The sequence below is a fragment of the Rhinatrema bivittatum genome, chromosome 13, assembly GCF_901001135.1.
Source record: "Rhinatrema bivittatum chromosome 13, aRhiBiv1.1, whole genome shotgun sequence".
Classification (NCBI taxonomy): Eukaryota; Metazoa; Chordata; class Amphibia; order Gymnophiona; family Rhinatrematidae; genus Rhinatrema; species Rhinatrema bivittatum.
Window position 1 is genome coordinate 42,961,667 of NC_042627.1, and position 16,242 is coordinate 42,977,908.

A 16,242-nucleotide genomic window follows, 5' to 3' on the forward strand; every position below is an offset into this window, starting at 1 on the left:
TTGTGTAATTTTAAGGGGGTGAGATACCATCGAGTCATTAATCTATAATTGGTTTCCACAATATTGGCGGAGATAGAACACTTGGTGAGATTAGCATAACAGCACGACCATTGCTTTTTAGTCCATTGGAGGCCCAAGTCCTGCACCCATGCGGACTGATGGCACGTGAGAGCAGTAGGGGTCTGTTTCAGCCAAGCTCTTTTTGCCGTGATTCTTTCTCAGTCTCTCTCCTCCTCCTCCACTGCAGGGGCTCGTGCGGTCGGCACAGCCCAGTCGGGACAAGAGCCCGCTCACCCCTCCCTTCTGTGAGCCAGCAGTGAACAGTGAACCGGGAAATTAAGAGAAAAAAAGGGAGAAGAGGGCTCAGAAACCTGCAAAATAAAGAGAAGCAGCAGGACCACGTTGTGAGTGATACTGCTCCCACCCAGCACTGGTCTAGCCCAGCACTGTTTTCAGGCCCTTAAATTGCAGACTCTCCCCGGGGTGTCGCGCGCCCGAAGGAGCGTGATCTAAGGGGCCTGCCCCTTAGTGTGCCCCTTTGTGGGGATTCAGACGAAAGGCCCTCCTTTTCACTACACTACCCCACCACAGCAGTGCTACACGCAACTATAAGAAGTACAGACCCCTAAATAAGAAGTGCATTGAATCTCTGTACATAAGCAACTACTTGCTTGTCTTCTTCCACTTGATTTTCATTCTACAGCAGCTGATCATAACTAGACCAACCACTATCACCATGAACACCCTCCACATTCCAGTTCTCAAATACTCAAACTTCTCCACCAAACTTTTGAGAACTAAGCTTAACACCTCGTACTACAATTCTCTCATTCCAATTATGACTTCTCCCATCACTCAATCCTTCTTCTGAACACACAATCCCTTCTAAAAAAGGTTACCCTATTAGGTGATATTCTTACAGATGAGTCCCCTGACATATGTGCAATCACTGAGACCTGGCTAAAAAGCACAGATGTCTCCATAATTAATCAACTACCAACAGACTTATACAATATTTTCTCTATTCCGAGACCTAAAAAGAAAGGAGGTGGACTTCTACTGGCTGCAAAAAAGAAATATAATATCACCCTGCAACCCACCCCACCTCTTCACAAGATTGAGATTGGTTTCTTAAGACAAATTTGTAGGTCTTTTGATTTAATCTATGCCCCCCCCACTGGCATATTGGAAAAAAATCCTTCACCTCTTACTGAATATATTACCAAATACATTGACATCAACATACCTGCTATCATCCTAGGAGACCTAAACCTCCACTTTGACCGCTCCCCACTTACTCCAGCATGTGAAGCCACACTTTCTACTCTAAATGCCCTTGGATTTAAACAAATGGTCTCGGGCCCCACACACAAGGCAGGACACACCCTGGATATTATTTTCACGAACTCTCTCTTACGCACTGACCACCTCCAATGTACCCCTATACCATGGTCAGACCACTACCGAGTTGACACAAGCTGCACATTCAACTGCTACCCCCACAACTCCCTCCCTAAGAAAAGAACCATCAATTTCAGAAAAAAATGCAAAACTGAAGACATCATTGATGCACTTACAGAGGATCTCCATAAACTAGACCTCTTTGATGCCAACTCTGCCTGTGCCTCCTGGCATCTACTTACCAGCAACATTGCAAATTGACTCTGCCCTCTTCTAACGAAAGAGATCTGTTCTGAGAAGAAAGATAAAAAACCCTGGTAGACCTTAGACCTTAGAACAATGAAACTTGAACTCCGCAAACTGGAGAAGAAATGGCGTAGAAACAAAGATCCAGCACAACTACTAAAATACAAATCTCTACTCCACCAGTATCGTAAATCTACAGATGATGCCAAGAAAAACTATTACACAGCAAGAATACATCAATACCAGTTCAACCGGTGTGCCCTCTTCCAGTATGTCGCTAGCATAATTACCCCACCTATTAACATCAACCCAGACAATGAGGATGACAACAAATGTGAGAAGCTAGCTACCTACTTCCACGACAAGGTTGCTAATATGGCTCGCTTTACTAATCCCTCTCCATCAGTTTCCCTTACGACAACTAACACCATAATCACCTCAGCCACACTCTCAAACTTCGAAACAGCATCAGAAATTGAAGTGATCCTCAAGAAAATCAAACCAGCCATGCACCTGATTGATATCATGCCAACAAAAACACTACTCTCCATTCCTACAAGGATTGCCTCTCCCATTACTAACATTATCAACAAATCTATATTGTCTGGTATTTTTCCAACGCAACTCAAGCACGCAATTATAAAGCCCACACTCAAAAAATCTGACCTGGATCCCTCAGAACCTGCCAACTATCGTCCAGTATCGAATCTCCCTTTCTTGTCCAAAATCATGGAGAAAGTCATCAACAAGCAACTCACAGACTTTCTAGACGAAAATCTATTACTCTTCCCATCACAATATGGCTTCCGTAAGAACCATAGTACAGAAACCCTCCTAGTATCTCTCTGTCAATACTAAAAACCCTCGATACTGGTCATTCTTACTTACTGGCTCTTCTTGATATTTCTTCTGCATTTGACACTGTCTACCACAGTACCCTCCTTTCCCGCCTATCACAAATTGGCATTACAGGCACTGCCCTATGCTGGCTCCAATCTTTTCTGATGGACAGGACATACACATACACATACAGGACAGGACATACACATACAGAAGGGCGAGTATATATGAATGACCAGTGTCCTGATGGACAGGACACTGGTCATTCATATATACTCGCCCTTCTGGATATATCTTCGGCATTTGACACAGTCAACCACAATATCCTTTTAACCCGCCTCTCTCAAATTGGCATCACCGGCACTGCGCTATGTTGGCTGAAATCTTTTCTTAGTGACAGAAAAAACAGTGTAAAAATTGGTCACTATGAATCCAAACCCAAAAATCTATTGCAGGGAGTACCACAAGGCTCCTCTTTCTTCCACTCTTTTTAATATCTACCTCATTCCCCTCTGCCAACTGTTGTTGAATCTGGGTCTACCGCACTTCATTTATGCAGATGATGTGCAGATCCTTATACCTATCAAGGACTCTCTTCCCAACGCACTCAAAACGTGGAAGTCTGCACTGATGGAAATTGAGAATCTTCTAACAGAAAACTCATTGGCATTAAACACCAACAAAACTGAACTTCTCATCATATCGCCACTAAACAATCACTTTACTAAACCTACCCAACAACCTCTATCTGACTCCCACTCTATACAACAAGTACGCAGCCTTGGTGTTATAATTGACAATTTTACACTAAAAAAATTTATCACCTCCATCAAAAACGGTTTCCACAAGTTTCATACTTTGAAAAAGATAAAACCACTTCTACACCCAAATGACTTCCGGACGGTACTACAAGCTACCATATTAGCCAAACTAGACTACTGTAACTCTATTTTACTAGGTCTACCAAAAAATGCAATACAACCACTGCAGATGCCACAGAATGCAGCTGCGCGACTCCTCACGAATACACATCACCACGAACACATTACGCCAGCTCTTCAATTCCTACATTGGCTTCCAATTGGATTTAGAATAATCTTCAAAGTTCTCACCCTTATACATAAATCACTATACAATCCAGATATGAAGTGGTTCTCGGACTGTTTTATTTTCCATACTTCAGTCAGACCTATTAGAAAAATGCACCTGGCTAAACTAACTACACCCAAACATAAACAAATAAAACATGTTGCAACGAGAGAACGAGCATTTTCGATTGCAGGAATTAATCACTGGAATAAACTACCTACAGATCTACGCCAAGAACCATGCCACAAGAAATTTAAACAGAACTTAAAAACATGGCTCTTCAAAAAAGCTTACAATTTATGAATTCTCTTCAAAAAAGCTTACTTTCTGTGATCTTTATCCATGTTACTTATATCATATCATGACATTGTATAGAATAATTTCCCATTCCTTCTTTCAGGTTTTATGTCATCTATTATTAACTTTCGTTTTGGCAACATTTATTTTAAAATATACATCCTTTCTATAATAGTATTAATCAGTCTTCTAATCTTGAATTACAAGAAATCACTAATTAATATAAGTTACTTCCACATTCTGTCATAATTGAACTGCTATTTTTTTTTATATTCTAGATCCTCTAGTCCAGTCATATTTTAGATCCTCCAGTCCTCTTCCCCTCCTTTAGAAGTTTTGTTGAGCTTTTTTGTGTATTAATCTAATGTTTTTAGTTACATTATTAATGTTCATAATCTTATTTTGCTATAACTTAATTTTATTTGTAAAGCCTGTTGCTAATTTAATGTTCTCTGTAAACCGAGGTGGTTTGCTAACGAACCGCGGTATATAAAAATCTTTAAATAAATAAATACAGTGTTAAAATAGACTGCCATGTTTCGAAACCCAGAAAACTAGCACAAGGTGTTCCACAAGGATCCTCTCTTTCATCTACACTGTTCAACATATACTTATCTCCCCTCTGTCAACTTCTGGTGAAACTGGATCTCCCACATTTCATATACGCAGATGATGTACAGATCCTCATCCCCATCAACGATTCCCTATCTAATGCTCTAAAAATCTGGGATTCTGCTCTGGTGGAAATAAACTACTTACTGAAAACTTCCTAGCAATAAACACAACCAAGACAGAGCTCCTCATCACATCACACAATAACATCTCCTCTAACCCTAATCTACATTCACCTTCGGACTCTCTCAACTTACAGCAAGTCCGCAACCTTGGCGTTATCATCGACAATCATTTCTCATTAAAGAAATTCGTCACGGCTACAATCAAAAACGGATCCTTCAAGCTACATACGCTAAAAAGAATCAAACCGCTTCTACATCCACATGACTTCCGGACAGTGCTACTAGCTAAAATATTGTCAAAATTGGATTACTGCAATGCCATACTACTAGGTCTCCCTAAAAACACCATACAACCATTACAGATGCTACAAAATGCTGCAGCACGCTTACTTACTAATACTCACCGCCATGAACACATCACACCAGTGCTCATGTTCCTTCACTGGCTGCCTGTAGCATCTAGGATTTTATTCAAAGTTCTCTCCCTCATTCATAAGTCGATTTATAACCAAGATATGCAGTGGTTCTCCGATCATTTTATCTTCCGCACATCAAAGAGACCAATAAGAAAAATGCACCAAGCCAAACTAGTTTCTTCTTCCCTTAAACACATCCGACATATTACTACAAGAGACCGCTCCTTCACTATTGCGGGAACAAACCTCTGGAACAAAATGCCCACAGACCTGCGTCTAGAACCCTGACATAAGAAATTCAAGCAGAACCTCAAAACCTGGCTGTTCGAACAAGCTTACACTCAATGACCATCTCTCTTCCTGAAATGCCAGTTATTGCTTATGTTTCTCTGATCCAATGCCACACACCAATTTATTTATTCCCCGCTGCTAAATTTTACTTGATCGGGCTCTTTCCTCCCAGTTATTAGACTCGCCATTAACTATGGAATATGTTAAACTAATGATAATTTGTTAATTGTTCTTATTTGGTTCTTAATTTATTTTTAATTGATATTTTTTATGTACACCTGAATTCTTATTGACTGTAAAGCTTGTTGCTGATTTATTGTTTATTGTAAACTGAGGTGATGTTATTAACGTGCCGCGGTATATAAAAAAATCATGAAATAAATAAATAAGCGTATATGTTTGAAATGATCCCCCTGGAATCTGTAGGGGTATATAACACAGGTTCTCAAAGTCAGTCCTTGCCCGCACAATATTGGCCTTAATTGCAGAGTTCTGTAAGCAATGATGTAGTTGAAGATAATGATGATGTTCACTATCAGGTAGGCCATATCTGCATTGTAAATCCACAAATGAGCTAATTTTCAAGTCCACTATCAGTTGCCCACAGCACCATATCCCCCATTTACGCCAGCAAGAAAATAAACCACCCATATGATCAACTGAGCATCCATCTTTATAGATACCTATAGGCAATAATGGTGAGATTAACTCATGACCCGTTAACACAGACCGACACTTTTTCCATACTTTTAAAGTGACCTCAGTGAAGGGATTTCAGACTGCCTTTCGAACTTTTAGGAGGAGCCACACTCAAGGATCTCACTTTGAAGACTGTGTTCCTGGTGTCCATTTGTTCTGCACGCCGGATCTCTGAGCTTCAAGCTCTGTCGTGCAGGGAGCCTACCTCCGCATCACGGATTCGGGAGTAACCTTGACCACAGTACCATCATTTTTTGCCAAAAGTGGTTTCAGCCTTTCATTTAAATGAATCAGTGGAACTTCCATCTTTCTCTGAGGGTTCAAGAGAACTGTGGCGACTCTGTCAAGTGTGTGCTCATGCGCTATTTGGAAGTTACTAATGATTTTCGGCTGTCAGACCACCTCTTTGTCCTCTGGAGTGACCACTAAGAAGGGACACAAGTCCCTGGCTGAAGGAGACAATCTCGGTCACATACGTTGGTGCTGGTCAACAGCCTCCGGTGGGCATTAAGGCTCACTCTCTACAGGCTCAAGCAGCGTCCTGGGCAGAAAGCCAGGTGTTCTTGCTGCAGGAAAGTTGCAGAGCGGCTACCTGGAAATCTCTGCACACATTTACTCGTCACAATCACTTGAACCTCCAGCCACCGGTTCTGGATTCTTTTGATGCTCAGGTCATTCGAGCTGGGCTTTCAGGGACCCACCCTACTTAGCGAAGCTTTGGTACATCCCACGGTCTGGACTGATCCTGGTACGTACAGGGAAAAGAAAATTTATACCTTACCTGCTAATTTTTGTTCCAGTAGTACCATGGATCAGTCCAGATACTTGCCCTTGGAATATTGGGGGTTTCTGGGAGTAAATTTCAGCTCGACTGTCTTTTTCCTGTCTCATGACAGACTTGTAACTGACTAAGAGTTCATTTGCAAGTTTCGCTTATTTGGTTATTCATGTTTTTCTGATGGTTTGGTTGGTTTTACATCCACAGTTCAAGTTTGTTTGACAGATTCATCCAAGGTGTTTTATCTTTTAGCTTGGATATTCTTAATACTGAGGAAATATAGAGGGCTCACCAGCTAATAAGGGACCGCAGTCTCAGTTTTTGCTCTGACTCCATCTGCTGGAAGGGAGACACAACCCACAGTCTGGAATGATCCATAGTACTAAAGGAACGAAAATTAGCAGGTAAGGTATAATTTTCTTTTTTGTTCAGGATTATGCCCAATTAAGACATTGAACCTGTATATTTCTGAGAAACAGCCTATCACTACAGTTGTGTATATTGTAATAAGGACTAAGTTATTTTTCATATTAAATTGTCGTACATTAGGGTATTTACATTTATCGGATTTGAAATCTTTCCAGTTAAGCATTTGAAGTTTTGAGAAATAGCAAATAGACATCCTATGCTTCTTGTTTTAATGTGCTTTTAGTCGGATTTCCAAAGTATGTATGTTTGTACCTAAAAAGGATGGTTGGCAGAGATTTTTAAATGCAGGTAAGGGCTACAACAAATGATGTCCACTTTATTGGAATATGAAACTATTTATTTGTTTTCAGCATAGAAGTTACTCAAGAAGGGTGGTATGAAGGGGGGTAATATGGCAAAACGCAAGAAACTGATAAATTTTACATTCTGTTTTGGAATGTTGCCAGAAGGCAACTGATTCTTGGGAACAAATCAGCAGATCTTAATTTTCCCTCGTAAGTCCATAAACCTAATAGGCCGGAACCAAGAATTGCAGAATCTCTCTGATCTACAGTCATTTTGGTAACTCTTAAAGCTTTTTTTATTCATTTTATTTGAAAATGGAACTTTACTTATCCCGCTACACCAATCTGGATGCATAGGTATATGCCACCCTGCCAGTAGAAGGAGATTGAACAGAACTTTGTCACACTGATATTAATAGTGCAGCACACCTAGATGCCAGTATTTTTTCTCCAGCAGATGGTGCAACTGGCTGGTGTAGGAGGATTGTAAGCTCTCAGGTAGTGTTCAGGCCCTGCTTGATTGAGACTGGCTATTTCTCCAAGGGTCCTTTGGTCTGATGGGGCTGCTAATTGGAGAAGAGCTTTTTTGTGCCTCTGGAGTTTATTTCCAATTGAGTAGAATTCTTCCTTTTGGCTCCCAGGATTTTTCTGTCTGAGTGGAGGTGAGAGGTTTAGGAGTGCCTTTATTTGGACAATCTTCTCTTTTTTTTTTTTTTTTAAATCTTCTTTCTGGCCTTTGTTTTGGAGGTAAACTGGGTCAAATTAAAAAAAAACCAAAAAACCAGTTACTAGCAAAGAGGAGTTGATTCTTGGAGCCCTTCTTTTGTGCTAGGGGTTTGCAAGGAGGTTTACGGGGGTGGGGGAAGAGGGGATCCCTCCTTAAGAGTGTGGAGCAAGTAACCCTCCTCAGAAGGGTGGCCTGTTTGTACAGGCCCATTTGTATTTGCGGATGAGGGATCAACTATGCTGGCTAGCCAGAGGTGGGGAGACTATGGAGGATGCTTTCCTACAAGAGTTTCTTCTTCCTGCCCAACTGGTGAATCCTCTGTGGAATTGGCTGTTGTGGCTGTTGCTGTTGAGCAGTTAGCTGTTACTGCATGAGTCAACAGTTTGGAAATTGTTGCTATGGTTTCACTACTCAATAGAATCTTCTGGGGCTTCTGTCTAATCATGGCTTCCAAAGGAGAGGAGTCTTTTGAGCCAATGCAGGAATCCCCAGTTCCCTGTAGTACCAGGATCAGTCCAGACTGCTGGATTATGCTGCCCCTCCAGCAGATGGAGTCAGAGAGAAAACTGAAAGCAACCCCTAGATATACTGGTGTGCCACCTGCGATCCCTCAGTATTTTCTCTGACTCCAGCAGATCGAGAGGCATAACCTGCGGTCCTGGTCTCATCCAAATTCTTCTGGGAATTCCAGGTTCTCTTGGTTTAACTTCCCTGACCAGATCAACTGGTTTTATTTTCTTTACTCTTTTTTTGTTTAAAAAAAAAAAAAAAAAAAAAAGCAAAGTGATAGTTTTCTTTCTTCTTTCTCTGCGCAGCGCGGTTGCAGAGTTATAGGCAGGCCTTGCAGGGCAGTGCCCTCACACTGTTTTCCCGGCTTGTTGCTGTCCCATTAGGCGCTGGGGGAAGAGTTTACCGGTGGGCCGGTCACCCTCCCCCCCCCCTCACAGTCGTTGGTTTTCCAGAGGCTTGCCTCTGAAGGGGGCTGAGGCATCGCAGTTTATTTTACAAAAAAAAAAAAAATATTCTTTAAGCTGCCGGCCACGTGAGTCCTGCTGGGGGCGGGCGGTGCGCTTATTTATTATTGCCCCGGCCTGCCGCGCTTAGCCTTGGGACCCTGGAGGGGGTGGCTGTGTCACCCGGCGAATTTTTGCTGCTTCTTGGCGCTACACTTACTTTGGCGCGCTTTGGCTGTGTCTTCTGCCCTGCTCGTGATGCCGCGATCTTCGGCCTGCTTGGCGTTTCTCCTCTTCGGTCTGTGCGGCAGCGGCGTGTTCTTGGGACCCGAGCTTCGGCCCCGCCCCCATCGGAAAAGGAGCCGGCGGCCATTTTGAGCACGCGGTTTGACACAGCTGATGAAACAGCTTTGGAGGAGGAAGATTTCCCTCCTGCTTCGCCGCCGGTCCTCAGCCCGCAGAGCACGTGCGATTCAGAAGCCCCGCGGGGGCCCCCCCCCCCCCCCCCCCCGCCTGACCCACGGAGGAACCTATTAAAGGGCTGATTCCCTTCTCCTCCAAGTTTCTGCTGCTAATGCACAAGGCCTTTTTGGAGGTGGAAGTGGGGTGGGAGTCGGAGGGTCCCAGTCCTCCTAAGATCCCTAGGACAGCACTGGCAGCCCCGGACCGGGGGTCAGCAGGGACTCGGGCCCCCCGACCTCAAAAAGGAGCAGCAGCTCAGGAGGAGTTGAATCCCACTCCGGATCCCACGGGAGGGGCGGGGGATGCAGACGGCCAGGGGTCGGTTGAGGGGGATGATCCTCAAGTCCTTCGGTTGTTTGGGAAGGACGAGTTAAGTTATCTAATTTCTCACGTTTTGAAGGAGTTAGAATTATTGGGCCCGCACCAGGAAGCAGATACTTCCAAGGGGGATGTGGCTATGGCGGGCCTGCGAGCCTCCCCGCAAGCCTTTCCCTTCCATCCCAAAGTGGTTCAGATTGTCTCTAAGGAATGGGAGGTGCCCGAAGCATCGCTGTGGGTCAGTAGGGCTATGGACAAGTTGTATCCCCTGCCAGCGGAGTCTTTGAACCTCCTCAAATCTCCCTCGGTGGACTCGGCTGTGGCGGCCGTGGTCAAGCACGCCACCATCCCCGTCACAGGGGGGATAGCGTTGAAGGATCTCCAGGACCGAAAGTTGGAGATCGTCCTTTGGCGTATCTTTGAGGTTGCGGCCTTAGGGGTGCAAGCGGCGGCTTGTAGTAGTTTGGTGCAGAGGGCCACACTTCGTTGGATTCAACAGCTGCTTCCAGCGCAGGATCTCCCGCTGGCCGAAGTGGAGCAGGCAAATTGTGTGGAGGCTGCGGTGGCCTACACAGCGGATGCCTTATGATTTGTTACGGACGTCGGCTCGCACTATGGTTTCGTTTCCGCCAGGCGGCTACTGTGGCTCAGTCGCTGGGCGGGGGATGCCTCTTCTAAGTCACGTTTAGGCGCCTTCCCCTTCAAGGGCAAGCTGTTATTTGGAGCCGAGCTGGACCAGCTCATCAAGGATTTGGGAGACAAGGTTTATAAATTGCCTGAGGATAAGCACCGTCAATCTCGGTTCTTCGGGAATTCTAGGGGCCGTCTTCGGGGTCAGCGCCGGTTCCGTATGGGGAGGAGCGGTTCCCTTCCCCAGCGGCAACAAGCGTATCTGTCTAAAGCTTGGTCTCCTTCCTTATGCGGACGTCGGCCTCAACGGTCGGGATCCTCGCAGGGGTTTGCCCCCACCAAGGCCACTCAATGAAGGCGCGCAGACCGATTCCTCCATTCCGCGCGTAGGGGGTCGCTTGTCCCTGTATTGGGAGGAGTGGGTCAAGATCACCTCAGACCAGTGGGTCCTCGATGTCGTACGTCACGGTTACGAGTTGGATTTTGCTCGTCCGCTCCGGGATCTTTTTATGATATCCCCATGCGGTCCTCCGGAAAAACAGCTAGTGATTGCCCAAACCTTGGACCGGTTGCAGACACTGGGGGCGGTACTCCCAGTCGTCTTCCCCCTCCCCCCCCCCCCCCCCCCCCCCCCGGACGAGCGCTGGACGGGACGGTATTCCATATATTTCGTGGTTCCAAAGGAGGAGGGTGCGTTCAGACCGATTTTGGATTTGAAGCAGGTAAACAAGGCTCTACGCGTTCCTCGTTTTCGCATGGAGACGTTGCGGTCTGTTATTGCGGCCGTCCACAAGGGAGAGTTTTTGGCTTCTTTGGATCTGACCGAGGCATATCTCCACATCGGAATCCGGGAACATCATCAGAGGTACCTGAGGTTCATGGTGTTAGGGAACCATTTTCAGTTTTGTGCCCTTCCATTCGGGTTAGCAACGGCACCCAGGGTTTTCACCAAGGTGCTGGTGGTCGTCGCAGCCTTTCTGCGACATAAAGGGATACTGGTTCATCCCTATCTTGACGATTGGCTCATCAGGGCGAAGTCTGAAGCCTTGTGCGAACGGGTGGTTCGCTTGGTGGTACAACAGCTTCAGGCGCTAGGTTGGGTAGTCAACTTCGCGAAGAGCAGACTGAGCCCGACCCAAAACTTGGAGTTTTTGGGAGCCCGGTTTGATACTCTCCTGGGCAAAGTATTTCTACCGCATCAACAGATGACCAACCTGATGCAGCAGGTGCGGACCCTATTGGATCTACCGTTGCCCACGGCCTGGGATTATTTGCAAGTCATTGGGCATATGGCTTCTACTCTGGAGATGGTGCCGTGGGCATTTGCGCATATGCGGCCTTTACAAAGAGCGCTTCTGTCTCGATGGGATCCCAGGTCCGAGATGTACAACATGGAATTGCCATTACTGGAACCAGCCCGGTCCAGCCTCGATGGGTGGCTGAACCCAATCCATCTTCTACAAGGGATGGACTTAGAGCCACCGCCCTGGATAACAGTGACAACGGATGCCAGTCTCTCCGGCTGGGGGGCTGTGTGTCAGTCACGAGCGCTACAGGGGACGTGGTCTCCCCGTCAGGCATCTTGGTCCATCAATCGCCTGGAGACCAGAGCGGTCCGTCTGGTGTTGCGTCAACTCCTCCCGATGGTGAGCGGTCGGGCGGTGCGAGTTCTGTCTGACAACGCGACCATGGTGGCGTACATAAATCGACAAGGAGGCACGAGAAGTCGTCCGATTGCGACAGACGTGTCGTCGTTGATGGCCTGGGCGGAGTGTCATTTGTCCTGCATCGCGGCCACCCATATTGCAGGGGTGGACAACATTCAGGCGGATTATCTCAGTTGACAACATCTAGACCCAGGAGAGTGGGAGCTGTTGGCCGAGGCGATGGCTCTCATAACCCAGTGTTGGGGGTTGCCGCATCTGGACTTGATGGCGACTCGACTAAATGCAAAGGCGGCGCGTTTCTTCAGCCGAAGGTGGGAGCACGGTTCGGAAGGAGTGGACGCTCTAGCGATTCTGTGGCCTGTTCATGTTCTCCTCTACATGTTTCCGCCGTGGCCCCTGGTGGGAAAGGTGTTAAGGCGTATAGAATCCCATCGGGGTCTAGAGCTTCTGGTGGCCCCGGCGTGGCCAAGACATCCGTGGTTCGCAGATCTCGTCAATCTGGCAGTGGACGGGCCTTTGCGTCTGTCATCTTCCGGACCTGCTTCACCAGGGTCCGGTATTTTTCGATCAGGCAGATCGCTTCTGTCTGGCGGCCTGGCTTTTGAGAGGCGGCAGTTGAGGAGGAAAGGTTACCCAGAGATGGTTATTTCTACCTTCCTTAGGGCGTGCAGATCGTAGACTACTCTTGCCTATGCTAGGGTCTGGAAGGTCTTTGACTCATGGTGCGGGGGCTTAAAAATTTCACCCCGGAAGTCTTCGGTGGGCCATATCCTTACGTTTTTGCAGGATGGATTGAAGAAAGGGTTGGCCTACAGTTCTCTTAGTTCAGGTGGCGGCACTAGGTTGCTGGATAAGTAAGGTCATCCAAACAAAGACATCACTCTCAACACTTTCGAACCCATCACTACCGATGACATCCGAACGATCTTGAAAAAAATGAAACCATCATCACACCCCTTCGACCAAATCCCTACCAAAATACTCTTACTTATCCCGGATACCATTTCTAAATCTCTAGCCGACATTATAAATTGCTCCCTAGCCCAGGGTATCTACCCAGATGACCTTAAAACAGCTTCAATCAAGCCCCTACTCAAAAAACCAAACCTGAACACCAATGATCCCGGCAACTTCCGCCCCATCTCTAACCTCCCATTCATATCAAAAATTATGGAAAAACTAGTTAACACACAGCTATCCAACTACCTGGAGGATCACCAAATACTATCGCCCAATCAATTTGGATTCCGCAAAGCAGCAAGCACGGAAACACTATTGCTCTCTCTTACAGACTTCCTCCTAGCCGGCATCGATAAAGGTCACGCATACCTTCTAATTCTCCTAGACTTCTCGGCGGCATTCGATACGGTTAACCATCACATCCTACTAAACCAACTGGCAAACATTGGAGTTTCAGGCACTGCACGGACCTGGTTCAAAACCTTCTTGGAGAACAGAGGATACAAGGTTAAAATCCACAATAAAGAATCTCAATACCATCTGTCTTCACAAGGGGTGCCACAGGGTTCCTACCTTTCTCCAACCCTTTTTAATATTTACCTTCTCCCACTCTGCCACCTTCTTACTAAACTAAAATTAAAACACTTCCTATTCGCAGACGACGTGCAGATCGTTATCCCCATAAATAAATCCATTACAAACACATTAGAATTCTGGGAGAGCTGCCTAACGGAGATCAAACACCTCCTCAACAGTCTGAACCTGATTCTCAACGCTTCAAAAACAGAATTCCTCATCATAGCCCACGACAATAACAAGATCACCTCAAATCCACCAGCCAACCTGCAAACCACAAACGTAAGAGATCTAGGAGTTATCCTCGACAACCGCCTAACCCTAAAACCATTCATTAACCAAACGACCAAGGACTGTTTTTACAAATTATACATCCTCAAAAAAATCAGACCGCTCTTCCATTCCCGCGACTTCAGAACAATTTTACAATCAATTATATTTTCCAAGCTGGACTATTGTAATTCCATTCTACTAGGCCTTCCAGCTTCTCATACAAAACCGCTACAGATGGTGCAGAACACAGCTGCCAGAATTCTGACCAACTCTAGGAGATTCGACCACATAACCCCGATCCTGATAGCCCTTCACTGGCTACCTATTCAATACAGAATAATGTATAAGTCCATAACTTCCATCTTCAGTCATCCATCATCTCGCACCATTAAATCTACAAATCCCCCTGGAAAAACACTCCACAGTCAGACCAACCAGGAATTGCTATAAAGAAACATTACAGGTTCCACACGCCAAAGCCTTCAAACACAAATCACTTGAAGACAGAGCACCATCAACAGCAGGACCACGCTTATGGAACTCTATCCCAGTAGAGCTGCGCCAGGAAACATGCTTACTAACTTTTAGAAAAAGACTTAAAACCTGGCTTTTCAGAAAAGCCTTTCCGATCTTAGATTAACCCATGTTAATATTATCCCTTAATTACTTTTTCAGAGTTCGCATCATCTCATAACTCCACTATAAAGTCTTAATCATCCACCACCTACTCCAGACCAGGACTGTTCTCAGTCTGGGTCTTTAAGTTACATATTTTGTAAAGATCCATTGTAAATGCATTTTTATTAATTGTTATACTCTCTTCTTCTTCTTCTTCCCACTCTCCCAGTTGTATAATTCCTTGTTCATTGTAACTGTATTTTCTGCACCAGTTAGTTGTTCCAGTTCTATGTTTTAATGCACAAACTGTTCAATGTAAACCGGTTTGATGTGACCCCTGGTCGTGAAAGCCGGTATAGAAAATAGCTAAATAAATAAAAATAAAAAAAAGGTTGAAGGCTTCTCCCTTGCCTGTCACCCGGACGTGGCGCGTTTTTTGCGAGGAGTTAGGAACTTACGTCCTCCTCGGCGGGCCTCCTGTCCTTCCTGGAACCTGAACTTAGTCCTTCGTGGTCTCTGTTCGGCCCCTTTTGAGCCTCTTAAGAGGGCCTCCTTGAAGGATTTGACTCTTAAGACAGTTTTCCTCGTAGCCATTTCGTCTGCATGTCGTGTTTCGGAGCTCCAGGCGCTTTCATGTAGGGAGCCGTTCTTGTGTATTTCTGCGTCGGGAGTGTCCTTCCTTCTTACCAAAGGTGGTATCGGCCTTTCATGTTAATCAGACGGTGGAATTACCTTCTTTTTCGGAGGAGGACCTCCGATCTTCTCAAGGTCACGACTTGCGATGTCTGGATGTCCGTCGGGTGCTCCTACAATATCTGGAGGTTACTAATGCTTTTCGGAGGTCGGACCATCTCTTCGTGTTGTGGCATGGACCCATGAAGGGTCTCTAGGCATCCAAGGCAACTGTCGCTCGGTGGTTGAAGAGCGCAGTCGCGTCTACATACGTTGGTTGTGGTAAGTCTCTGTTCCGGATGGACTGAAGGCTCATTCATTGCGTTCTCAGGCGACTTCGTGGGCCGAAAGTCCGTTTGTTTCTAGCCAGGAAATTTGCAGGGCGGCCACTTGGAAATCCTTGCATACTTTTGCTAGGCATTATCGATTGGATGTGCATGGTCCGTCTGAAGAGTCCTTCGGGAGCAGCGTGATTCGAGCGGGACTTTCCGGATCCCACCCCATTTAAGGCGGCTTGGGTACATCCCAGCAGTCTGGACTGATCCTGGTACGTACAGGGAAAGGAAAATTTGTTTCTTAACTGATAATTTTCGTTCCTGTAGTACCAAGGATCAGTCCAGACGCCCGCCCGTTTCTGGAGGGTCCGCTCGTACTTCTGTGTTGTGTATTTTTATAACAGTGTTATTTATCTGTTCTGTTCCATATGGTAAGTTGTTGTTCCCTTCTGTTTTATTATAATAGGGAGATACGTTTGTTTAGGTTTTCAGGAAAGTGTTACTATTTGATCTGGTCAGTGGGTGACAGACTATTCTGTGGAGGGGTCAATTTCTTCCTTCTGCTTTATCGATTATACTGAGGGATCGCAGGTGCCACACCAGT

General features: G+C 45.7%; 1 protein-coding gene across 1 annotated transcript in view; it reads left to right on the forward strand.

Moving 5' to 3' along the window:
- SLTM (SAFB like transcription modulator) overlaps positions 1 to 16,242 on the forward strand; it is a 399,249-nt gene that overhangs the window by 45,576 nt on the left and 337,431 nt on the right. Inside the window, 1 exon segment of the mRNA XM_029574499.1 lies at positions 9,750 to 10,508. Coding sequence (XP_029430359.1) covers positions 9,750 to 10,508 — 759 coding nt within the window.